At 44.7% G+C, this 27,233-nt stretch overlaps 2 protein-coding genes across 2 annotated transcripts; both read left to right on the top strand.

Annotated features, from left to right (window-relative positions):
• Positions 1-8,330: 8,330 nt before the first annotated feature.
• LOC135369164 (glutamate--cysteine ligase-like) lies at positions 8,331-18,194 on the top strand. The gene is made up of 2 exons (XM_064602820.1): positions 8,331-8,616; positions 17,023-18,194. The coding sequence occupies exons 1-2, from the start codon at positions 8,331-8,333 to the stop codon at positions 18,192-18,194; spliced, it is 1,458 nt and encodes a 485-aa protein (XP_064458890.1).
• Positions 18,195-19,508: 1,314 nt separating this feature from the next.
• On the top strand, positions 19,509-21,092 carry LOC135369163 (uncharacterized). The gene has a single exon (XM_064602819.1). It carries the CDS (start codon positions 19,509-19,511, stop codon positions 21,090-21,092), a length of 1,584 nt encoding a protein of 527 aa, XP_064458889.1.
• The last annotated feature ends 6,141 nt before the right edge of the window (positions 21,093-27,233 follow it).

The following is a 27,233-nucleotide window of genomic DNA, read 5'->3' as shown; positions in this document are numbered from 1 at the left end:
CGGCCTTCATCCTCGCTTTAGACCTTGCTCGTAACATCAGAGAACGACGTGGGAGACGTGTCGTATCATCGTCCCTTTTACAAGGACGAAAATACAAGGTGGCCTTTCACGGAAGACTGGAGAGCGCTCGGAGATGACGGAGAAGCTGAGAGATCTGCCGACCAGGCCACGTCTACATGGACGCGATGGGTTTCGGAATGGGAAATTGTTGCCTGCAAGTCACCTTCCAGGCATGCGACTTGAGTAGTCAAATTTTGTAGCCCACCTAGCAGTGCCTATCTTGCAAAACAATTGCTAGATACGCTAGCTAGCGTATTTAGCATCAACAAACAAGACCGCCCCCGTCCCCGCCCCATCCCGCTCTTGCGAATGTTAATTAGGGCTAAACCACGTGAGCGCCAGCCCACAGATACCGACCTCACTGTATCATCTGAGGAATTAACCACGTGGGCACCAGCCCACTTTCACGACTCTATCTGGTAAGCCATCCCTGCAACATGCCTTTCTTAATATTATAATTAGGTGCACGCCCTACTGTGTTGGAGTAAACCACGTCAGAGTGATACCGACCTCACTGTGTCATCTGAGGAATTAACCACGTGGGCACCAGCCCCCATATCGTAAGCCAGCCTCCAGCAAGTCCCTCGCACGCGCAACACGCGCTTCTTATTATAATTAGTTGCATGCACACCTACTATGTAAATAACTAAGACTGGGCACGCCTCAGTCTTATAAAAACGGTGCATGCAAACGGAGATTAGTCAGAACAATAAAAAATGGCAGACCAGTTCTACATCAATTTACTCTCAAACGCGGTTGAACCAGCCCACGAAGCTGTCGTTATACTTCTTAATAAGTTTACCTCCACCCTCTCGCAGATTTTAAACCTGACCAGTTGTGGCTGACCACGTGGGGGCACCAACCCCTTTGCTTGCCTGTAGGATGCACTCACTGAATGTCATCTTAATTGTGTAGTTCCATCAGAATGATATACCTCTTGTTTTAAACAAACTACGTTAACAATGAATAATTAGCTTAGTTATGAAATCAGAAATGTGCCATAACCGTTCATCCATCTAAGGATCTTAGTAAAAAAATAATAATAATAAGATTACGAAGATTAATTTTTTATGGATAGTTGCACAATTCTTACTCGATCCTGCAAAAGCGTATACGAAGAGGGGAGTCAAGTCCTGTAGATCTCATAAACAAAATACAGAGGAAGCGTGGACCTCCACGCGAAAGCTTGTACAAATTAAACTTAAACAAAAATCTTCAGTGTCGGCTTCTGTGTTTTGTTTATTGGATCCCTGCAAGGATAAAACGATAGCTCGATTCATACATGGCACAACATTGTTCAAATTTTTTTTTTCTTATTACGTTTAAAGTCGACAAGTAGGACACCTCGCTATCGTCTGCCTAATGGAAATGGTTGATCAGCCAATCGACTCCTTCCGAAGTGCGAAGAGACAGTATATACTTAAACTTCAGAGCGCTAAGAGCGTAACCGAAAAAAAAAAAAAAGAAGGCCTACAGCTCTGATCTTCGACAACCGATCGAAAAAAGAAAAAAAATGCACCGGCCGCCGCCACAACATCGTTGCGAATTGCAAGGATATGGTAGCTAGTATTGAGATGTGATTATGGACAGGGTGCTAAGGGCGTGTAACCGACAAAAGGCTTACCGCTTCGAAATTCGACATCCGACGCATCATGGGGGAACATCATGATATTCATTGTAGAGATTTCATTAAACATGCTTGGACTTGTAGTCGACCAGGCTACCTCTCCCCATTAATCCGTTTTGTGTACGACACGGATTAACTCTCGAGAAATGATAAGAAATCACTTTTCCGTATTCCATTAAGATGTTGTTGCGTTAGCGACGCTTTGCATATTAGACGACGGGATGGCTGAAGGTCACGCTGTTTCCACTCAGACTGTGATATCTCTTCTGCTGATTTGCATGAGCACGCGAGCAAGTCGAATAAACGCTCGAAGATACACGATGTTATTGCAATAGCAAGCATTTGCATATAAGACAACTCGTTGGATAAAGGTCGTACCTTTTTACTCTAGCCGGTGTCGCCTTTGCAACTCGAAGACAGGAAAAATAATTACTATGCGATACATGTTGCGCCGCAGGAAAAAGAAGAAGAAAAAAAGACGCAGTATACTAATGACAGCCACCTCCATGCTGACTGCTTTGATTTCTGAACAGAGCGAGCCAGCCCGGGTAAAGCCGTAATTACCTCTCAAGGATAAACGATAATATCACTTTCCTCATCACGTCTTTGGGGCGAGACGGTCGACGCTGCACTCTCATAGGCAAACGAAGCGACTTCTATATAAGACGGTTCGTCCGCAACGCTTTCCGGACTGAGCTGGAATGTCAAGTGAATGCCACTTGATTGTTTTCAGGTGGATTCACTTGACATTCCAGCTCAGGTTTTTCCGTGCGGGTGTTTGACTGGAAAAGCAGACTAAGGTGAGTACATGCTTTTTTCTCTTCTCTTGTTATAAGTTCTTCCCCTGTGAGCGTGCAAGGTCACAGCCATTTATGGAATGCATGTAGGTGAAAGAAAAAAAGAAAGAGGTTCATTCCTTCCCGCTGCCGACATGCAATCTTTGTGATTTTAAAGTGCACCTTCTTAGATCATCGCAGTAGATGAAATGAAAAATAAACGATTGCAAACAGTACAACATTATTTTTTTATTTAGGACATTGCATTGCGTTGTATGTTTTGGAGGACATTGCTAATTTACAAGTCGGCTTCACCTAACTTCTACGTGCGTTGCGGGAAGTCAACGTTAGGAAATGCTCAGTCTTGCTGGATTGCTTGTTTCTTTGCATTTCAATTCAGCGGAACGGTTTTTTTTAATTGTTTGACTTTGGTTCTTCATAAAACATATTTTCCAGTTCATCGTCTTTGTTGTAACTACTCCGACGAGGTTGAAGGGTCATCTCACATTTTGGGCTTGTAAGATCGACTTCTTCTAAGCATTTTTTTAGCTTCTCTTTTTCATTTCATGTTCGGGTAACAACAGAACACTTCACCTGCACGTCAATGGCAAACAGGTCAGAAAGAAAGGAATGTGTCTACCTTCATTTGTGAGATGTAGCTAGTCTTCACCCAACTCCTACGTGCATTGGGGGAAAGCCTACTTTAGGAAATGTTCAGTCTTGTTACTGCATGTTTCTTTGCATTTAAACTTAGCGAAACGGTGTTTTTTTTTTATCGTTTGATTTTGCTTTGACATAAAACATATTTTCCAGTTCATCTTCCTTCTTTTGCTGTAACTACTCCGAAGAGGTTGAAGGGAAGAGTTTGAGATCTTCCTTGACAACAAGGCAAAAATGTGTGCTATACAATGGAGAAGAGGTGGAAAACTTTTTTTTTTCAAGTTAATCCACTCGGGATTCCAGATGAAGATTTTTTTTCTCCGTGAGAGTGTTTGACTGGAAAGACAGACTGTGGTAAGTACATGGATTTGCCCTCCTCTTTTGCAATACATATACTATATATAATGCTTTTCTATGAACATGCAAGTCATTTATGGAAATGCAAATATGAGGAACGACAAGGTTTCATGCCTCTCGCTTTCAGTGGCGACATGCAGGTCTTTGTGATTTAAGGAATGCTTTCCTAGCCCATCACAGGAAGTGAAAACGTTTGCAAACAGTTACATTTTTTTTTATTTAGATACAAGGACAGTGAGATCACAGCCCTTTTAGATAGTGAGATTCCATAGCCAGAGTGATGTCGACCAATTGTTCTGCCAAGAGAGTAAATGTTGCCTGGGCAGCGGCGAAGTTTTAACTCACGTTCTAAGCACAAACAGCATACATCTGAGCATTCGTTATCGTAATAGGTCCTTGTAAGATTGGCTGTCTCTAAGCATTTTTGCAGCTGGCGTGTTTCGTTTCGTGTTAGGGTAACACCAGAACGCTTCGGTTTACCGTTTTCACTCCAAATGCGTACCACAAGCAAGTCAGAAGGGCACGAATGTACATAAACATATTTTTCCAGTTCAGCTTCTTTGCTGCAATTGCCCTGATGAAGCTGAAGGGAAGAGGATGGAAGCTTCGTTAGCTCGATGATCACCACAACAAGCAAAAACGTGTGCCACACAACGGAGAAGAGAACACACAAACATCTATCCATGTCTGTTCACTCACAATGAAATGAGAGGGCTTAGTACAAATGTACATTTTTATTTCCCTGATACATGAGCGGTGATTATTTTTTTTTATGCTCCATTGTGCACCAGTCGATGTTTGAAGAGGTCAAGTGTTAGCTTGCTGATGTAGCCTGTTAAGTAGTGCCAACCTTCAGACTCGGCTTGTTCCATGAAACATAGACTCTCGGCAGCAAGATGCATAGCGTCAACCTCGTCAGCATATGTCAAAATTTCGTCCACGTGACGTGACCATTCAGCAAGTAAGGCAAAAGGTGATTCCGAGGCAAACGTACAGGCGGTGTGAACTCTGGCATACATTGTTTTTGCAGTTTTCCAAGTAACCCTGTCAGGAGGTTGATCTGGCAGCGCTTGAAACAACACCATATCCGTCACAATTTTAAAAGCTTCCACGAGCGAAGTTTTGCCTACTTGTGTTAACCCACATTCCAATATCTCTTTGTAGGAGACGTGTTTGAGACGACACACAGGCTGCATCCGAAATTCGTGTGTGTAACCTCTTCTCCATCTGCCACACACATCTCTACCTAGCACAGGCTGCTCTTCATCTGCGTCTGATGATGACAACCATGCGCCATCAAGCCGAGGATCAACCTCAGGCCATGTTGTGTCATCGGCGGCTGACTTGTCTTGACTGGTCATTACAAACCAAGGTAATTTTCTGCGATCCACTTCTTGTCCAGACTGCCAGTGAACTGAACCAAGTACTGAAGCTTCCCATTTCTAACTCGTCGTTTTATGATCTTCTCTACTTTTGGAACCTCTCTCACTCGTACAATTTCACTCTCATAAAACCCACCAATGATGTCTTCATTTTTAAGATCACGTAATAGGTACGTGTTAGGATACCCTAACTTGATCGCTCTCACCACGAAGAGTTCTGACGTAAATGACCCTAAATAACGTTTTATTAGCTGATGTCTGTATTTTGCTATTCTCACTACGTCTCCAACGCTGTAGCGCGGCTTTTTTGGTGGTCCAACCGGGCTGGGGTACAGTCTCTCTCGGAAAATGTGCTCGTTTTCTTTCTTTACGTCCACTGGTCTGGCAGAAAGCGATCTGTGTACGCGATTGTTGTAAGCTTTCACTACTTGAGGTAAAATGTTCACATATCGCTTGTGACCCTGGAATGTGAAGATACGGTACAGTGTGGTCACAATTGTTCGCTGACATCGCTCGGCGATACTGGCCTTCATAGGAGAATTTGTATGGATGAGCCGGATCCCCCTTGCTTTCAGAAACTGTTGTACCACCTTGTTTGTAAATTCTGTTCCACGATCTGTGTGCAAAAGCTTGGGTGTCCCAATTCTTTTAAAGGCAAGTTTAAAAGCTCGAATAACCTCGGGAGATCGTTTATTACGAATAGGTACAATGGCAAGAAGCCGAGAGAAAGCATCTATACAAAAGAGCAAATAGCGAAAACCATCGTTCTGGTTCTTTAGACTTTGCAAATCCTTTAGGTCAGCCTGGAATAGTTCACGAAGTCCAAGTGCAATGGTTTTTCGAAACTTCGTGGGTCGCTTGTATTCCTTATGCAAACTGTACACATCACTTGTCTCCAGAAATTTAGTGACTTTGTCCTTCTTTTCGCCTATGGCTCGAGCAAGTCTCTGCACTCCACCAAAGCTGCCGACATGTTGCGGGTCATAGTAGGCTGCCATTAGTACTTCTTCCTACTGCAAACTCTAAGAGCATCGAGTGATAGATAAGCGTTGATTGTAGCTGAAACGTCTCCTCTCATCCAGGGAGGTTGCCTGTTGTGAAGTTCGTACTTCAAAAGCTCAACAATAGATGAGTGTGGCACCACCTTTCCGTGACAGATAACTCTTCCGTACTCGTCGTAAGCCAGAACCGTTGTCATCAGCTGAAGCATAGCTAATACCTTTTTATGATGTCTTGGAGGGAAGTGTGACAGTATTTTTTCTTCTTCGAAGTAGCCTCTCTCCTCGGAGTTCAGTACGGTGTCCATGTGAGCTGTCGTGCGCGCTTCGCGGCTCGTGTGAGCGGTGGTGACGCACGTCGAGGTGTGGAAGCTTCACTTACGGAATGAGGTGAAGGAGTGGCCAGAGTTTTCTCTGCTGTATGTTTTTGAAGACGAGATGGGTGCACAATAAGTGCTGGTAAGTTTAGCTTGACCAATAGCGGCAAAATCCGATCAAAATAGGGTGGTCTTTGAACATTTCTTGCTTTCGTCACGAGATAGTATACGAGGTCAATTATATTAGTATTGTCTACTCGCTCACCGTCGACAATTATCTGAAATGTTTTCCTATCCCATGAGATCGTTGGTTCCAGAAGACGTAATAGGTTTTCTGATCTGATTTTATAGCCACTGCTCATGAAATCAACGACAGTATTACTTTTTTCCTCGGTCTGTGTTTCCTCTTCTCTCGCTGTTGTTGAACCCAGTGTAGGTGTGCTCTCACTCACAGTGGGATGTAGCAAGGAGTGAAGATATTGGATTATCTCTTTTGCTTTGATATCGTCTGGTTCATCTTTCTTCAATATCTGTGGGATGGGGGTTTCCCGGTAAGGCACAAGCTCGTATTTCTGCATCGACTACACTCCGATTGCTTTTGCTATCGCCCTTCCACCTAAAGTCGAGAGGAGACCCAGCAAAGGTGGCAAAAGGAACTGTAGAAAACCACCAGATTGTTGCAATACCTTTCGAACTTTCTTCACTCCTGTAGTGTCTCGTTTTGCCAAAAAGCGGATAGGTGTTGCATAAGGTTGCAACTGATTTCTCACTCTTGGAGCTACCTTAATGTTTCCTTTACAAAGATTCATACAAATCTCTCGAATAGCAGTTAGTTGCTCTCTCGTAGCATGTTCCAGGAGAAAATAACGTTGCTCCGGCAACTTTGCATCAGCAAGCAACTGAAGGAAATGAATATTCTTCTTGACACGTTTCATGTTTTATATACTATTTGTCGCTGGTCGTCTGGAAATATATTAGTCCACACCCTAAATTGGTCTGAACAGTTTTGGGATAGGTCAATTACAAGGTATGAATATGGTTTCTTGCAAGCATCTTTATATATACTTGGCAGTAGTTCACTTTTCTTTCGACCAAACAGTTGTCGTGAAAGTATTTGCATTTGGTCCGCAGTGCGGGCGGAACGACATAAAATTAAGGCACTGCTGTTAAACTGAATGCATCTATACAGAGGATCATTAATAAATAAATATTGTGTTATGAAAATAGCTGAACAGTTGAGGTGGTGACAGCCAGCTACATAAAAATTGCAGATTTCTTTGAGCCTTTGTTTGTCGGCTAAGCAATCATCAAATATAATTAAAGAATTTCTTACAGTATCAAGATTAGTAGGAATATCCTGACTGAAGGTTACCTCTGGAAAATTATCAAAGATTGGTTGTTTGTACAAGTATATGTACAATATATGATCAAATGGTTTGTCGAAGACAGCAGCTCTATGTTTAATTAGACGTGTAACAAGTGTCGTCTTTCCACTCTGGCTTTGACCTGATATGGTCATTGAGACCGGAGTGGTAAACCTATAAGGTCCAACCTCAGCCATCTTTTGCAAACGAATGAAGCATGCTATGAAATCACAACATTACATAAAGGAAGGTTACAGCAAAGACGAGCCTGTACATCACTCTCAGATTGGCTAAACTGAAATACAGACCTTCAAGGTTGTAGACATTCAAGGTTGCGCACAGCCGTGTTAGTTATCAGACCAGGAGCATTCCATAATGGAAGGTTACAACAAAAAGCAAAGACAAGTCTGTGCTCTAAGCTTGCCCAAAGTCGAAGTACACACGTTCAAGGTTGTAGACATTCAAGGTTGTGCACGCAGGTATGTTAGTTACCAGACCAATGAAGTTAGATAGGACACGCTGAAACATGTCTTCACGTATAACGTTGCAAGGATGTAGACGTTCAAGGCTGTGCACACATGTTAGAGAGCTGCATGCAATCGCTATATAAGAGCGGACATAGAGAGTGGTTCTTCATTCAGAACGTCAGACTGAGGAGGTGTGTTACATATTCCTGTGGAAGATGTAAGAGTTTACAAATCTATTCTTCTCTTTCAGTTCATTCTATACAGCAAGAGGAGAAAGCAAATTGTCATCATAACAGCGAAGCCTCCATAACACAAGTAAGCTATGTCATCCGTCATGGAAAAGTTGGATAAACTGAAAAAATGTGGTGACGGTGAAATTCAGAAAATGAGCAACATACCCAAAAACGAAAAGTTCGAAGTGCTGGACATTCAGAAAATTGACACTATGTATGGCGAGGCCGTATACGTGGAGCTCCGCATGGAAAACGACAAGCCAGTGAAAGTGTATCTACCTGGACGCTTCAAAAAATTGTCGGAGGAAGAGCTAGAGGAAATGCGACTGCTTCCAAATCTCAAAATGGAGAAGAAAGAACGGTTTACCAAAGATGGTAAAAAAGTCATTTCGCCAGATATTATCTTCACCAATTCGAAGAGAAAGTGATGAGATATGGTGACGTGTCACTTATGCTCCCAGCACGAACGGCAGTATTATGCAACAGCATTAGGTCTTCAGATTCACTTGGCAAATGTTCACAATCTTCAAGCCCCCTGCATTCCTTTTTGTGAGACTTTGTGCACACTGCGAAACTATACTAATCGGTTCGAGCTACATTTACACGACAGGGACGTTAGCGGACATGATGTTACAACCTTTTTTCACGAGTACAGACAGTACATTGCTGATGTCTTACGACACTTTGGTTTCCCACTGCGCTATTTTGTATTGCTTAAAGTGGAACTTGGTCGTCACACGCCAGACGATGAGTTACAGCTCGAAATTAGTTTCGTGCCTTCCAAAGTAGTGACAGTATGGTCAGAGGCAGATGTAGAACCTTCTATCACTCAAGTGACTGCTGAAATAGCACAAAATTTGGAAAACCTCGAAGTAGAAGGTTCAGGTTTTTTTCTCTTTCGCATTCATGCCTGTATCATGAACATTGGACGTTTGATGCCTCAACTGATTGGATGTGCCCAGTTTGAGTTACCGCAAGAATTGAAGCATAAGTTTCGTTCTCTGTTGTGTGTGGACTTTGGTTTGCATGAAGATGAGCAGAACATGTGTTTTGCCTTCTCTGTAATAGCTGCACTGCATCCTGCTACTGGTTATCGCAGGCGTAGGGCATCTTCGTACAGACCATATATTTCTGAGTATGTTTTTCCGAAAACATTCCCGGTAGCTTTCCCAAAAGAGGTTGAAGCATTCGAAAAAAATAATGGTATCAGTATCAATGTGTACGCCTACGAAAGGGAAGACAAATCTCTGTACCCCATCAAGGTTGTCGATGACGAGCGTGAGAAACATGTGGATCTGTTGCTAATCGACTCTCATTTTCTGCTTATCACAAATTTTAATGGATTATTTCAACCTAGCGGACGGTTTCATTGCAAGAGGTGTATGATGGGCTTCTCATCAGACAGAATCCTCAGTGATCATTTAAAGATGTGTTTGCATCAGAAGGTTGCTAAGACAATTTACCCTAAGAAGGGAGAGACGGTAGCATTTGCCGGGGAACATCTCATGTCGGAAGTCCCTTTCTACTGTGTATATGATTTTGAAAGTGTTTTGTCACCTTGTTTGGAGGAAACAAACGTGTATGAGGATCACTGTCCTTCCTCATTTTGCCTTTTGGTTATACGTGCATCCGACTCACACGTGTTGCAAAAGCATCTTTTCCGTGGTCCTAATTGTGTCACAGTATTTATGGAGCTGCTGCGGAAATTGCATGACGAAATTTTAGGATGGATACATGCTTTTGCACCTCTAGAAATGACTGAAGAGAATGAGCGTCAACATACAGCAGCCACTCATTGTAATATCTGCAAAGAATCCTTTGCTAAAAGACAAAAAGTTCGAGACCATGACCATGTAAGCGGAGAATTTCGACAAACACTATGTCAGACGTGTAACCTGAAACTGAGAGTGCCACCCAAGATTCCAATCATTGCACATAATGCTAACTATGACATGAGTTTTCTCCTGTCTCATTTACATCTGCTTAAGAAGTCAGACATCAACGTGATTGCCACCAGCTGTCAAAAATTTAAAGCAATTGACATCGGCTCTTATCGATTCTTGGACAGTTTGAGTTTTCTGAACGCAAGCCTTGAAACACTGGTGAAAAATCTACGTGATAAAGGTGAATCCAACTTTCAATGCCTTCGCCAGTTTTTTCCAAATGAGGAACACTTTCAGCTGGTTGTTCGTAAGGGGGTCTTCTGTTATAACTTTGTCACCAGTTTTGAAGCCTATGATGAGCCTTCGCTACCACCTCGAGATAAGTTCTTTAACATTTTGAATGGAACCGAAGTAAGTGAACAAGACTACAACCACGCGCAGAATGTGTATGAAAAATTTCGGCTCAAGAGTCTTGGAGAGTATTCCGGACTTATACCTTCTGACAGACACACTTGCTTTTAGCAGATGTGTTTCGAACTTTCGAAAGTGGACACTCGATGTGCACAAGATTGAACCGTTTCATTTTGTATCCTTCAGGATTAAGCATGTCCTTGTGCACTAAAAAATGAGTCAGGTAGAACTAGAACTAATTAACGACCCCAACAGCGTACCTGCTCATCGAGAATGGCTTACGAGGAGGTGTCACACAGTGCTCCCTGAGAAAAGCAACTGCGAATGTGCAGGAACAGAACAGTTTGATCCCGAAAAAGAAAAAAAAATAATTAACTACATTGATGTAAATGGCCTGTATGGAGCAGTCATGAGAGAACCATTGACTTACGGAGGATTTGAGTGGCTCACTGAGGAGGAAATTGTTAACTTGGATATAGCTCAGATACGAGATGATAGCCCTGTGGGTTACTTTCTTGAGGTAGAACCTAGTGTATGACCGAGCAACTCATGACGCCACAGAGATCTTCCCCGTTGCCCCCTGAAAAATGTCCGTTCGTTATGAGCTATTGTCAGACTATCAGAAGGCGCCATGAAGAAGTTCAATCTTCCACAGAAAGCTACCGAAGCAAAACTGTTGCTAACATTATTTGATAAAGAGAGGTACTTTCTCCACTATCGCAATTTGCAACTGTATCTGCAATTGGGGTTGCGTCTCACTAAAGTTCACAAGGGTTCTCAAGTTCAATCAAAGCCTTTCTGCGATCCCTATGTCGACTTCAATCACGAACATTCGGAAGCGAGCTACAAACGCATTTGAGAAACAGCAATCAAGCTAATGATTAATAGTGTATATGGGCAGGACATGTATGCAAGTCAGGAAATTCGTAAATTGTCGCCTCACAGTATCAGATGAGCAAAGTGTTGAAGCTTCTACGTAAACCAAACTTGAAACAGTTCCGCCCCTCTGAGCTCTCACGTCATCTTGTTCCAATTTAGTCAGTGCGTTCTTCGCCATGAAGCAACCGCTGTGACCTGGGCTTCACAATATTGGGAATTGTCTAAGCTGAAGATGTTTGATTTTTATCATAACCATCTTCTCCGTGTAGCCCCTGATACACGACTGCTATACATGGACACTGATTCTTACATTGTGATGCTGAGTGACGATAAAAGTACTCCACGAACTAGCTGACGAGCATCTAGACAACTCTGGATATGACCCTGATCACCCACTCTATTCGACAAAAAACAGGATGGTACTAGGAAAGTTTAAAAATGAGCTTCCTCGTGATCACATTCTTGGCTTCTGTTGTCTGAAGCCAAAGCTGTACGCCCTCGATCTGTGCAGCAAAAAGCAGTACAATCGCGCTAAGGGTGTTAAACAATGTGAAGCACAAAAACTCCCACTTCTCTATGTATACGAATGCCTCTCGAGCAGGGCACAATGCATAAAGTTAAAACAGAACCTCATTGTGCACAAGGACAATGGTCAACAAAAGTGTGTCAGTGACAAAAATAGCCCTCAATCCACTGGATACGAAACGCTTCATTTGTGATGATGGAATTGGACACGCTACCTTTTGGCTATGGTTGAATTTTTTTTAATGTGTACGGATTGGTCTCTCTAATGAAGCGATGGTGTTGGGGTGTGCACCATCACGAGGGTTTCATTACAGAGTTGGCATACGGGAGTAGGAGGGAACTCATCTGTTATCACCCCCGCAACAGATGTTGCCCTTCTATTCCTGGTCCCACAGAGAAAAAATTGTAATAAAGATGTTACATCCATATAGCTATGGTTTGTCATATATTAGAACAATGTCATGTTAGAACCATGAACTAAAGCTATTGCATTATTCCACATCTATGGTTGTCAGTGTGGGATTACTTACAACTGTGAGTTAGGAGCTAGAGGATATTTGTAGCCACGAGTGATGACTAAGCTGAGACCTGGTTTGATGAATTTCATGTCTTCCTGAAGTAATGTGTAGCTCTTGATGTGAGTGAAAGAGAGACAGTTTGCTTTCCCATATTGCTGCATGCATTTGCGATGGAAATAACAACTGACTTTGTCTGCAAGTCACTGTTTGTAAATGGACCGTCTCAGACGAATTTGATTATATGTGCGTGAAATAACCTGTTTTCTAAGAATTTGATTATAAGAGTATGTGATAACCAGTTTCTAATAGCATGTATGTAATCTATAACAACGTCTTTGTTTGCAAGTCAGTGTTTGCAAATAGCCTGTCTCAGATGAGAGTCACTGTTTGTAAATGATCTGTGTCAGAAAATTTTTGATTATACAGTCAAACTTCTTTACAACGAAACTCAGGGGACAGCAACAAAAATTCGCAGTAAAGGTATTTTCGTTAAAAAGGATGTCCATTATTGGACCTATAGGGCTCCAGCAGGACCGCAAAAAAATTGCTGTAGTGGTATTTTCGTTAAAAGGTGTTCGCTATAAAGGAGTTTGACTGTATGTGTATGAAATAACCAGTTTCTAATAGCATGTATGTAATCATCAACAATGTCTTTGTTTGCAAGTCACTGTTTGTAAATAGCCTATCTCAGATGAGATTTTTTTTATTACCAATGATTCATTATATAGTGTGCAAATTAAGTTGACAAATAAAGCTCTTTTCAGGCAAACTGAAATTTTATTGACTGCTCATAGTACACTACAGCATGACATATCCTCTGTTTTTCTTGGGAAATTTTTTCGAACAAGTGTTTCTATCAATCTGTCATTGTGTCTGAAGTTGGTTGGTGAAAACTTCTGAGTGCACTCTTGAAGAGAGAAACCACAGGCTAGAAGACTACCTACATACAAGCAGTACAGTCCACATGTAGCAGATCCATATCCCTGAAGTCGTTTTGCATTGTAGTGAAAGGAAGATGTTGGGTGAATAAACTGGTAAATTTCTTTGCAAACTGGTCGTATGCCGTAGCTGTCGAAATAAGAAATGCTGTTGTTCTTAGAGATGTAACATAAGGTCCAGTGTTCTCCAGGAGAGGATCTAGGAGCTGTGTTTACAACATACAGCCCTGGTTCAGCTTTTTGACTTGCAATTTCATTGCATGCAAATGTTCCACGAAACAGTGGCCTTGTGCAGTGATTTCGAGCAAAGGCTGCATAAAATTCCCATTCCTCCATTTTTTTTCTATACGAATTTGACTCGTCTGTCTTTGTTGATTTCTAGCACACGAGGTGTTTCTGAAACAAAGAGAACTGTAACAGCCTCTGTAAGATTTCCACCAAATGTTAGGGTGAGACGAACATTGGCTTGTACCACTGGACTCAGCGACTGCACTTCCACATCTGGAGTGAGATGGTAGTAGAGCATAAACGTTTCTTTCTCATATGCAGCCGGAGCTAGAGGTATGTCTTTCCGCTTCAGCTTGTGAAGCAAATTCATATATCCTTTAGAGTAGATCGATCGTTGAAAGTCAAAGTCATCTGTGTACTGTTGTCCACCAACATCAAGCACAGCTCTCTTAAGCTTGAAATTTTCAAGTTTAAATGGATTCCTTTGTCTGTTACCCTGGTAGGCTTCACTTCTAACCATCAATACTGTCAGCTTTGAGGGAACTCGTTCACTGTAAAGGTCATCGAAAATCACTTGAGATTGATTTGGAGCAATTGTCCTGTACTTAATCTCTAATCCTCGAAGGAGGTATGATGCTGGAGTTGTCTGAAGTCTTCGTTCGATGCCGACGAGTACACTTGGAGAAACCTGCACACGTCGCAGGTACAACACAATTCGTGAAAACTCTATAGTGTGTTTTTCAGTCTCGCTGGCAGGTGCAAGAAGTCGAAAATCATCTGTGTTCTGACGAAGGACAACTCTTATGTCGACTCCATTGAGAAGAAACTTTTCCTGTTGACATATATCACTGAAGATAGGGGAATAAAGATCGCAGAGTGTCGAACCTTTGGTCCGTTTGTAGCGTGCAAAAATTCCTTTTGCCTCAACAGGAGCGGCAAAATTTTCAGATTCTCCCACTGGATCTGGTTCGTAGAGCATTGCAGAGAGGGTGTGAGTTTGAGTAACATTATTAGCATTTGTTATTATGTCCAAGTATGAACGATATGCATAATTTTCGAAGTTAGAAACCAGTGTCGAATTAAGGTAGACGTGGACATGATGAAAGAGCGAGGATGCAAATGCTTGCACAGGTATCACACTATCTGGTGTCACTGTACTGCCAACTGTACTTGATGCTGTATCTCCATTTTTCCGTACAATTTTGCATTGAATGTGTAGAAAACTAGACTGCAAGTCAAAGAATCCACCTCCGAGACCTGGAACATTATATTCGATTACACCACTTGCTGTAGGGGCAGAAACTGGAAAAAACTCCACATATTCTGACTTCTCCAAGGAAAAGTTTGTTGGAGGAAGAGAAAACAGTTCCAATTGGTTTGTGGTGCAGAGGCAGGAATTCTTATGTACTATTGCGATGCTAGACATTTTCTGTAGTAAAAAAATCGACCTTTCTTCGCTTCTTCAGGGATTTTACTGACCGACCCACCCTCTTACGTTTGCTTTTATTGTTGACAGATTGTTTTCTTTTCCTTCCTTTTCCTCTGAGCCTCTGAAGCAACTCGTCACGTGTTGAATGGATTGTACGACCAACTCCTTTCCTTAGAGCTTCTCTAAACGTTGATCCCTGCTTAACTTCTTCTGCTATGTGTCGTCCAGTGTCGAGGAGCTTTCGACCCACGTAGGGAGCTACCTTCTTCGTTAGTATAGGTATAAACTGCTGCACTAAATCAGAGAAATAACCAGATCCGACTTGATAAAGAGGAGCTGAATAATGTGGCAGTGGTTGATCACGTTTGCCCGTACCATAATGTGCTATGCAACAGGGTGCCTGTGTTATATACATTTTCGAAAATGCAGTGTCACTCCAACACGTCCTGAGCCGGCAATGAATGGAATGAAATCACCTATCTCGTTTGCCAGTTCGATTTGAATGGTGGTCAGTTCTTTTGCTATCACATATTTATAGTAAAGATTAGTGAAAGAATATGAAATCACTTCATTCCGACTCTGCACTCTGAAAGGGAGTAAACGGAGAAGAGGTGCCGTGATATCACCGACAGCTTCATTCTCGATGATGTCACTGTAAATAAAGATATAATTTTGTGCTGGAAAAAGACAGACATCCCGCTGGGCTACAGCAAAACTTGAGAAGGTTGTCCTTTTTCCGAATCCAAGCATCAGAGCCAAATATGGATGAAATGTGACATAACCCTCGCTACGACCTTCCAGCTGACAAACTCCATTGTATGGATTATAAAACAAAACACGTGCACTTTCTGGTAGCCCTAGCTTTGTTCGGTATGCATGATTTATTGCATCAACTAGGTCCTTTCCCGACTCGTAATACCCTTCTGGAATTTCATATTTTGTTGTACGTGAGCGGTACGTGATTAAAGTAATTTTTTCTTCTGTATCCTCTTGATACTTCAATACTTTTACTGGTTGACCTTCATCCACTTCCGAACATCCAATAATCTTTTCAGGAAAACCAAGCTTGGCAGAGAGAGCTAGGCTCAACTCAAGTCCGGTATTGAGTGGCAGTTGTAGCTCATAATGTCCAGTGACACGTAGAATCCTTGCTTGGCTTTTTAAATGTTTCGTTAGGAATTGTCGAATTGGTAAGATAATGTTTTCTCCTGCGCGAAACTTAATTTGCTCTGTTGTGAGTGTAGGAGCAAAGAGACTAGTTTCAGATATAGCGTTAACAGTGTCCGTGACGTTCTTAATTGCAAACGGGACATTCACCTCTGTCAGGGCAACTTCCCACTTCCCATCTAAGTGCACGGGATGAGCAAGTTTAACTCTGAACTTACTCATCGTGTTATTAGGAAATACATCGGTGGAAGCGTTTGAGAGTAAATTGATGTAGAACTGGTCTGCCATTTTTTATTGTTCTGACTAATCTCCGTTTGCATGCACCGTTTTTATAAGACTGAGGCGTGTGCCCAGTCTTAGTTATTTACATAGTAGGTGTGCATGCAACCAAATTATAATAAGAAGCGCGTGTTGCGCGTGCGAGGGACTTGCTGGAGGCTGGCTTACGATATGGGGGGCTGGTGCCCACGTGGTTAATTCCTCAGATGACACAGTGAGGTCGGTATCACTCTGACGTGGTTTACTCCAACACAGTAGGGCGTGCACCTAATTATAATATTAAGAAAGGCATGTTGCAGGGATGGCTTACCAGATAGAGTCGTGAAAGTGGGCTGGTGCCCACGTGGTTAATTCCTCAGATGATACAGTGAGGTCGGTATATGTGGGCTGGCGCTCACGTGGTTTAGCCCTAATTAACACTCGCAAGAGCGGGATGGGGCGGGGACGGGGGCGGTCTTGTTTGTTGATGCTAAATACGCTAGCTAGCGTATCTAGCAATTGTTTTGCTAGATAGGCACTGCTAGGTGGGCTACAAAATTTGACTACTGACTTGAGTGAAGCCAAGGACTTATACGACCAACTGGCGAATATATGTCCTCTTATGCTGGCTTTGAGTGCAAGCAGTCCTGCTTTTAGAGGCTACCTTGTCGACACAGACTGCCGTTTTGACGTCATAACTCAGTCCGTCGACGACAGAACGGATGAGGAAATGGGATTAAAACCATTGGGCCCCGACGCGCACCTTATCAAACGACCTCGCTACGCGAGCGTCCCTTGGTACCTTTCCTCAAAGGGCCAGCACTTCAACGACGTCCCAATGGCTTGCGACGCAAAAGTATACCAGGCACTTCGTTCGGCAAACGTAGAGGAACCATTGGCGAGACACCTGTCGCATGTCTTCATCCGTGATACTCTTTGCCTCTTTAGCGAGAAACTGAAGCAAGACGACAATATCGATTTTGATCACTTTGAGAACCTGCAGTCGACAAGCTGGCACTCCTTGCGATTCAAACCCCCGCCACCTAAGAGCAGCATCGGATGGCGAGTCGAGTTCAGGCCTACAGAGCTGCAAATGACAGAATTCGAGAACGCAGCGTACGTCGTGTTCGTTGTGCTTCTTACGCGGGTAATTCTCACCTTCGACCTTGACCTCATCGTGCCCATCTCGAAGGTGGATGAGAACATGAAAATCGCGCAGAAGCGGGACGCTGTCCTGACAGAGAAATTCTGGTTCCGTAAGGACATCCTCACCCACGGCTGCCCGTCCTCCGTGGGAGGAGTACCCGATGTGAGCGCGCCGGAGATCGCCCACATGACAGTATCGGAGATCATTAACGGGAAGGGAGTTGATTTTCCGGGCCTCGTCCCTTTGATCCGAACGTTTCTGACCGGTGTCGACCAGGTAGACGTGGATACTTACTGCACGCTACATCAATACCTCACCCTCATAGAGAAGCGCGCTTCAGGGCAGTACATGACGGCGGCGCGATGGATGCGGCATTTCATCATGACTCATCCGGAGTATAAGAAGGACTCCGTGGTCACGGACGGTATTAACTATGATCTTGTCATGCGCATGCGCAAGCTGCAGTTTAACTTCTGGTCTTGCCCCGAGCTGATCGGCACTCCTGCCTCGCGGACGAGCCATGACGTGCCGGACAGCTGTAGCCCGTATAAAACACAGTACACCAAATAATTTGACCGACGGAATCCTTGTCTAGAATAAATATTGCAAATCAAACCGTAAGAAATGAATATATAAAATCGATACCCAGGCTTGCTTTTGTCCTTATTTGTTTCTGTTCGTTTATTATCTTTATGTCAGCGTAGGAACTACGTCATCGTGCACACCTATACAAATGTTACTGTTTTTATAGTGACAAAAATCTACACAGAGGCCCTTACTGCCCGTAAGTTCTATACGAAATTACACACCGGCTTGACGCAACAAATAACAATTTTAATGCAGACGTTTCGTCTCCCATGCGGGGGACATCATCAGTGAAAGCAAAATGAGAGGCGACCGCAATCAGCGGATTACTTAACCAGGTCGGCGAACACTTCGGGGAGGGGGCCGCGATTGGTATTACACACTGAAGGTTCTCCTCGCAGGTGCCATGACTCAAGCAGTTTCCTGGGGCCCGACCTTTGTTCCCTGGCTAAGGTCACAGCATTTGCGTAGTCAAAAGAGTGATCTGTGTTCCAACAATGCTCGGTGAGCTCTGTCTTAGATCGCGTTGCGTTTGTTGAGTTGCGGACATCTCGTTCGTGCTCTTTTAGTCTTGTACTGCGCTTGCGGCCCGTCTCTCCAATGTAGGACACCTCGCAACCGAGACACTGTACTTTATACACAACACCCGTCTGGGACTCAGGGGGAATATGGTCTTTTGGCTTAGAAATCAGTGAACGAAGTTTCAGGCAGGGCTTGAATGCAGTCTTGATTTTTAACGGGAGGAGGGCTCGCCGAATGGATTCTGATACACCTTTGACGTATGGGATGGTGACGATGCCGTGTCGGAAATCATCTTTCCTTCGGGTCCTGGGTTCTTGCATGCGTTTTCGTGTGTTCTCAAAGAAACGTAGCGGGTATCCTCGTTTCATGAGTGACTCCTTGATTATCGTCTCCTCGGACGTACGTTGTTCCGGGCAAGAGGCGAAATCTTCACAGCGTTGAAGCAGGGTTCTCACTACACTGCGTTTGTGTTCAATCGGATGGTAGGATTCGAAATTTAGGAAATTACCGGTATCACAGGGCTTGCGGTAGACGGAAGTTTGAATCAGGCCGGTGGTGAGCCTGTGTACGGACACGTCCAGGAAGGGGAGCCGGTTCTCTTGTTCAAGTTCGCAAGTGAACTGAATGGACGGTAACTCTACGACGATTCCAACGAACCTCACGCGGAAGGAACATGCAGCACTACGCGATCTCCGGTCAGACGACTCTATCATTATCCTTCCGGCGGATAAGGGGAAAGGCACCGTTGTACTGGATAAAGACCATTACTACGCTAAAATGCAGAGGATCCTCGAGGATGCTTCCCATTTCATCACGCTGCCGAATGATCCTACTCAGAAATCTGAACGCCGTCTTGTCGATCACCTCCGTGACCTCAAGAAAAAGGAACGCCTCGATGAAGTGACGTATCGACGCCTGTTCTCGTCGGATGGCTTAACACCTAGACTCTACGGCCTCCCCAAAATTCACAAGACTGATTGCCCCTTACGACCCATCGTTTCTTTTATTGGATCCCCAACATACAACCTGTCGAAACATCTTGTGGATTTAATCACCCCAGTCACCGGACGGAATGGTCTGACACTGTCTAACTCCAAGGAGTTCGTTCGTTTGATTCAAGATCAAGTCGCCGATGACAACGACATCATGGTCTCTTTTGATGTTGTCTCCCTTTTCACTAACGTCCCCACAGCGTTAGCAGTGAAAGTGGCTGAAGCACGACTACGTGACGACAGCACCCTTCCCACACGTACGTCTCTCACAGTGGAGGACATTATCATCCTGCTACGCTTCTGTCTGAACCAATCCCATTTTTCGTTCCGGGGGCAGGTCTATCATCAGATTGAAGGTTGTCCGATGGGCAGCCCGGTGTCCGTGACAATGGCTAATCTCGTCATGGAATATGTTGAAGAATCTGCCTTCCAACGATTAACCCACAACATCAAGTTCTACCGACGGTATGTCGACGACACTTTCGTGATTCTAAATCGCAACCTCCTAGACGAATTCCATTCGACCCTGAACAGCATTGAACCGTCCATTCAGTTCACTTGCGAACTTGAACAAGAGAACCGGCTCCCCTTCCTGGACGTGTCCGTACACAGGCTCACCACCGGCCTGATTCAAACTTCCGTCTACCGCAAGCCCTGTGATACCGGTAATTTCCTAAATTTCGAATCCTACCATCCGATTGAACACAAACGCAGTGTAGTGAGAACCCTGCTTCAACGCTGTGAAGATTTCGCCTCTTGCCCGGAAAAACGTACGTCCGAGGAGACGATAATCAAGGAGTCACTCATGAAACGAGGATACCCGCTACGTTTCTTTGAGAACACACGAAAACGCATGCAAGAACCCAGGACCCGAAGGAAAGATGATTTCCGACACGGCATCGTCACCATCCCATACGTCAAAGGTGTATCAGAATCCATTCGGCGAGCCCTCCTCCCGTTAAAAATCAAGACTGCATTCAAGCCCTGCCTGAAACTTCGTTCACTGATTTCTAAGCCAAAAGACCATATTCCCCCTGAGTCCCAGACGGGTGTTGTGTATAAAGTACAGTGTCTCGGTTGCGAGGTGTCCTACATTGGAGAGACGGGCCGCAAGCGCAGTACAAGACTAAAAGAGCACGAACGAGATGTCCGCAACTCAACAAACGCAACGCGATCTAAGACAGAGCTCACCGAGCATTGTTGGAACACAGATCACTCTTTTGACTACGCAAATGCTGTGACCTTAGCCAGGGAACAAAGGTGGGGCCCCAGGAAACTGCTTGAGTCATGGCACCTGCGAGGAGAACCTTCAGTGTGTAATACCAATCGCGGCCCCCTCCCCGAAGTGTTCGCCGACCTGGTTAAGTAATCCGCTGATTGCGGTCGCCTCTCATTTTGCTTTCACTGATGATGTCCCCCGCATGGGAGACGAAACGTCTGCATTAAAATTGTTATTTGTTGCGTCAAGCCGGTGTGTAATTTCGTTGTTTTCTATCATGACTTCTCCTGGCTTCTGGAATATTTTTGCAAGTTCTATACGGTGAGGCTGACATCCTGACGGAAACCTTACGTGAGTACTGAACGGCTAATTAAGGGTCAGCTCCGGGAGCTCGCACCATTCGTGCGGTCTCCCCACTGGTCCCCACTTCTAACGTCCCCACACTGCGCCATCTAGTTAAGACGGATGTAATCCTCCCCGGCGCCTCAATGTCATACGCATAGCCCATTGTGAAAAGGTCCATAACGATGGCGGCTAATGAACTTACAGGTGTAGAGGACCCGTCGGTGTAAACGGCAGTGTGCTCAGCATATACGCTTAATGGAACGGTCTAGACTCACAAAAGTTTGTTTCTGTTTTTGGTCGGTATGGGATGTTAGGCAGCCGAAAACAGTTTTTCCACAATTAGTGCTATCGTAGCGAAATTGGGACGCCTGCAAAAGCTCCCCGAATCTCCTGTGTGCGAAACAATCTCCTTCGCCTTCACGATAGACCCGTGATGAGCGCCTTCACGCGCGTCACTATGTGACGTGAGTGGTAGGGACACTCCTCATCGGACCTGGGATCACATGATCCAGGTTAGGAACACAGCGCAGGCCGGAGCGTCTGCTACTGCTTCGGAGACTCCGGGCGTTCTCCGGCCGCGTGATGTCCGAAACGGAGGATTTGAAGGCTGTCAACGACATGAGCTCGATTTTTGGGACCGCTAACGCCACGGGAAGAACGAGTGGTGCAGCCCGAAATTAACTGTGTGTTGTACAGCGATACTATGGCGATACCGCAGTGCTTCCTGACAGTGCAGACTCTCTGATCGTTTTCACCGCGCAGTTGGTTCAGTGGCTAACAGGTTAACAGTGGCTAACTAGTTTCTATGCTAGTATCGGGGTTTGACATTATGCGTCAACTGCATTATGTCACGCTTAATACTTGTAATCAGGGAAGGGAAACGGTAATGGTAACGGAAACAGAAACGGTATATTACCGAAATTGAAGATGGTAACGATTAGAGCCCTGCACGGGCCCGGGCCCCCGACTCTGCCCGCGGGCCGGGCCGGGCTTGGTACTGGACGTGTGCTCCCTGCCGGGCCGGTCCCGGACCGACAATATGCGCCAACATGCCGGGCCGGGCCCGGGCCTTCAAACATGTTTCCGAGAGTCAGGCTCGACCGGGTCACGCAGCTCCACGCAATGGAGGACTATTAGTTCATGTCATCACGTGCTTGCGTCATTCCTGTGTATAGTATTTGCAAAAAAACAAGCAAAGGACACAAAGGAATTATGCGTATGATTCGACCCTCTGTAACATCCTCAAAGCTACTTTACTACGTATCTCACAAACACGTTCGCACAGCTTGGTGAGAGGGGTAAGGATTGCGGGGAGTTTATCGACAGCACCCTCTACATCCACAAAAACTTGGTTGTGTAACGATAATGCGCTTTCCTGCGTGCGTCCTGGATTTAATTTGGTCCCATGCTGTTGTGGTGTCAAACCAACAGGTCTTGTATGTTTGTAGCCGTCTCTTATCTTCTTATCAATTTGCTTATGAATTATTGTGATAAACGCTAGAAACGCGTACGTCACGTCTGAAAATACTAGGCCGGGATCTACGCGCTGAGTCACCGGGCCCGGCCGGGCCATTTTTCGATGCGCCCGGGCCAGGTAGGGCCCGGAAAAGTCGGCCCGTGCAGGGCTCTAGTAACGATAACGGATACGGAAACGCCTACCACTTTCCGCCGATACCGAAAACGGAAGCGGAAACGAAAATTGTCTTCCGGTATTGAATTCGGGTAATGGCTATTACTGTTGTGCGGTGACATTTCAGTGACCTTTCATTTTATTTTCGCATTTTGATGACATCATTCCCCGAAATGCTTTAAATACTACACGACAGCATGGAAACAAAGCGCAATATTGGATATCGAGGCTGCAGCACATGCTTACCTACTTAATTGTGACATCACCTACCTAGCTGACATCAAGACATGAGACTTACACAACATAGACTCCACGCACTCTACTCCACTATACCACGAGGATGACAGCATATGCGATTTTTTGTACTTTTCTTCATTTCACCGTGTCATTATTGTTAACTACTGAGAGCATCCGCCTATGACTGCAACATTGGATGAAGGTTACGCCCATCTTGGGTTGCTGGACTCAGAGTGACTGAAGACATGTTCACTTCCTTAAAAATCTTGCAAGATGTGCACATCCCAACGACGTAAAATTACTTGTGTAGTGTGTACACGTGACACCGAAGCAGCACTTGGGCAAAACAGGGTGCTCACCGAGCCGGACGGGCTGTTCTCCCGCAGCTCTGTAAAAGCTGTTCCGTTACCGGAACCAGTAACGGAAACGTAACGGGAACGAAATTAAAAGCTGGTATCAGAAACGGATAACGGAAACGAAAACACAGCATTAACGAAAATGGAAACGGTAACGAAAATACATCCGTTATCCTTCCCTGCTTGTAATGCATTAATCCGTAACCTGTGGAAAAAGAAAGGAAAGAAGGAGAGAAAAGAAATACAATATGTGGATTACGTATCTAGACAGTCATTCTCCAATCATCATTTTATTTCTGTTCGAGAATCGTGGTGTTGACATATTCACAGATTTTTTATTTCTGTTATTTCAGGTGCTTGCATTTTTTTGCATGTTATCAAAGAGGTAGTTCTGCATCGTCCATGGCTTTCCGAATATGATGAGGTAGTGCTGATCAATTTGACCACAATGAACAGCGTGCTCTCAATGTGGTAGAGCCTTGGTTTTGTCCAGGCTGGATGATAAAATGTGCGCCGTTCAAGAGCGTGTGACTGCACTGGGCGCACTTTTTCATACGACAAAGGGCTTGCAACGGGATGGCTCGTCCTTGTGAAGGGACTGGATGCGGTGAAGCCATGAACTACTAGATTATAAATACCATGTCAGGCGCACCCCTTCTACGCGCCGCATTGTTGGAAGGTAGTGGTGGCGCTTCTCATCGTCCCAGTTATTGCTTCCTCAACTTCTACAATACTTTGTACTTCAGCTTACCTTAGTATTTCTGTACAAGCGGTGGACGTTCCACAGATGTTTCATTCTGAGGTTGATTATCATCATCATTCTACGCGTTTTCATAGGGGCTATCGCTGTCGTCTGCTACGGTAGTCGTACACACGCTTCTGCGCGTTCAGAATTCAAATTTCGATCGTCCAATCGTGTTGTGCCGATCAGTAGCGCCCCTGGCGGATCGTGCGGACGGGCTCCTCATAGGGTTTTCTGATTGTGACATGGTCGTTATAATCTAGTAGGTCGTGGGTGAAGCCTCCTGTAACCTCGGGCCCGAGGTCACTCCCTTTGGGTAAATTTGGGCTGGGGAATAATAGGGGCCTTCTTCGTGTGCAAATGTTTGCGAGACCGTAAAATGTGATCGATAATGTGCACTAGCAACACTCAGCAGGTCGGACTTACGACCTTTGTGAAAGTATCACACCTTCAAAAGTGCTATAATACATGTAAGACCTGGATTTTTGTGTATTATAATATAGGTTTTACATGTATTATACACACACATCTTGAAAATGGCTGTTAGAATGCTTAATACAAATACTCAAAAGTAGTAGTAGCAAAAAGTAGCAAAAGTAGTAGCAATAATATTACAATTAGCGTTCCCGGTTTTGCGGTGTTTAGTTCATTCCAGATTCCGTTGGAAAAAATCAGTGGGACTTCACTGACCACGAATTGGTGGTTTTCGGTGGCTATATTTTTAAGGGATAGAGGATCGGCGAAAATCGTCGAGAAATAAAACAGAACCCCTCTGTACGCACACACCGAATATAACGCGTTACAACAACTCATACTGCAGATACTGGGCGACTGTGGTAAGCAACAAATCTAACCAGGCATGTGGTACTTTGACTTTCTTCTAGCTTTTTTGAGTGTCCACATTGTATATTTATCAACGTTGTCGCAGTTATACACATAGTATTGGCAAGTGGGACTGTTAATGGTATTTCCGACGATAGATTATCTGTTATCCTGAGCCATGTCCACATTCAAACGTTCTGTTAATATGTCAGCATCTGCACACGAGGTAATTTAGGCCAGCTGCGTCCGAATCTTCCAATTCACTATACCGTATATTCACACGAACGACACTCCCCGAAGAAGCGGAAGACGCGAAAACATCACAGCTTTCTGAGCGCGAGCACTCAACGTCCAGTATTCACGTACACTGCTAACCGCGGGGAATATCCTGAGACACAGCCACAAGATATTCTGTAGCAGACGACAGGAAAGACGCTGAGGGTGTCGTCTGTTAAGTGTCTTCTGCTAACGCCACTCCCGATAATCCACCCCGTGTGAATGCTCAACATAACACGGGATGGAACTTCGTCTCCGTGAGCAGTGTTTTCTCTTCCGGTAGAATCTTCCGTGAGGATGTCGTTCGTGTGAACACACAGATATTCCGTTGCGTAGCCTTCTACTTGCTTACGCTCTCGTCCCGTCCTCTCGCACATAACACTCCAAATGGCAACCAAGCAGACAACAACTAGCAAACATTCTCAGGAAATGACACGGGATAACCAGGCATTTTCTCTACATGGATTACCTTTATTCTTACCAGTGTCGAGCATTCGACCTCTATGCCACGTAGCCTGCTCCAGTACATAGCGGATTACATTATAGCCTCTAGCACAGCAGCACAGCGAGCGTGTTCAAGTGTCCAAGTGCCGTTTAACAGCTGCTCCAGGAGCAGAAACTCGTAGCGCCCGAGAACGAGTAAGAGAGCAGTCACTTAACGCGCCCATTGATTCAGGCCTGCACGCAAACCGAGGCTTTCGCACGTCACACTGGCATACGAAGCACCGAGAACAGTTTTTCGCTTGCCTCGTCCATTAGAGCAGTAAATGATACTACACAGATATCACTGTAGCTGGCAATGATGTCAGTGGTACTGGTACGCAGAATGGTCGCGGAGGACCCATGTGAGGCTTGTCCTGTACTTGCTGTCTCGCTGAAAACTATCGTGCGAACTGCGAGTGTCCTCGTATAGAAATGGTAAATTTAGTCACGCGGCAGCTACTATAGTCTAAACTACCGTGAACGAAAGGACAACGACAACAACGCCTCAGCACCCGTACGAACTTACATCTTCCACTGTGAGGCAACTGGAGCACACACACATACAGCAGTAGTGGCACCCGGACGGACAATGATCAGGTTCGTTCCTGGTAACATGTGAGACTCCACTGTTATTAGACGTTAGAGCTTCTATGGGGCCGCTCAAAACAGCACATTAAAGGAGCAGTCCAGAGGCACACAACTTTGTTTCTGTTTTTGGTCGGTACGGAATGTTAGGCGGTCAAAAATAGTTTTCCCACAGTTAGTGGCAACCGTAACGAAATTAAGACGCCTGCAATAGCCCACCGAATCCCCAGTGCGCGAAACACCCTGCTTCGTCTTCACGATAGACACGTGACAAGCGCAGCCACGGGCGTATAACTATGTGACACGAGTGGTAGGGACGCTCCTCTCATTGGACCTGGGATCACAGGATCGAGGTAAGCAACACCGCGCAGGCCACTGCTTCGGAGAGTCCAGGCGTTCTCCGGCTGCGTGATGTCCGAAGCGACTTTTTTTTTTTTGGAACCGCTGACACCACGGGAAGAACGAGTGGTGCAGCCCGAAATTTTGTCAAAAATGTTTGTTTGTTTGTTAAATATCCTAGCCCCTTTTTAGACAGAGCTGTCTAAAAAGGGGCTAGGTTATTGAACAAACAAACAAAAATTTTTGACAAAATTTCGGGCTGCACCACTCGTTCTTCCCGTGGTGTCAGCAGTTCAAAAAAAGGAAAATAAAGCATATACGCAGCCTGACAAAATAAGCTTGCAATCACAAGAGTAACATATCCGTGATTTCTGTGCACTCTCAGAACTGACAGTAGCAGAAAGCAAGCGATGACGGCGGTATTGTGGCGCCACCTGTTAGCCACTGAGCCAACTTGTAGCTTTTACCTATAATAG

The sequence above is a fragment of the Ornithodoros turicata genome, chromosome 9 (assembly GCF_037126465.1).
Source record: "Ornithodoros turicata isolate Travis chromosome 9, ASM3712646v1, whole genome shotgun sequence".
NCBI lineage: Eukaryota > Metazoa > Arthropoda > Arachnida > Ixodida > Argasidae > Ornithodoros > Ornithodoros turicata.
This window is presented reverse-complemented; position numbering and strand designations above follow the sequence as displayed.

Excerpts from the sequence above, each read along its gene's own strand:
- LOC135369164 (XM_064602820.1), top strand. The coding sequence starts at position 8,331 with ATGTCATCCGTCATGGAAAAGTTGGATAAACTGAAAAAATGTGGTGAC. Across the intron at positions 8,617-17,022 it reads AGAACGGTTTACCAAAGATG|GTGGGCTACAAAATTTGACT; the intron begins GTAAAAAAGTCA and ends AGGCACTGCTAG.
- LOC135369163 (XM_064602819.1), top strand. The coding sequence starts at position 19,509 with ATGCAGAGGATCCTCGAGGATGCTTCCCATTTCATCACGCTGCCGAAT.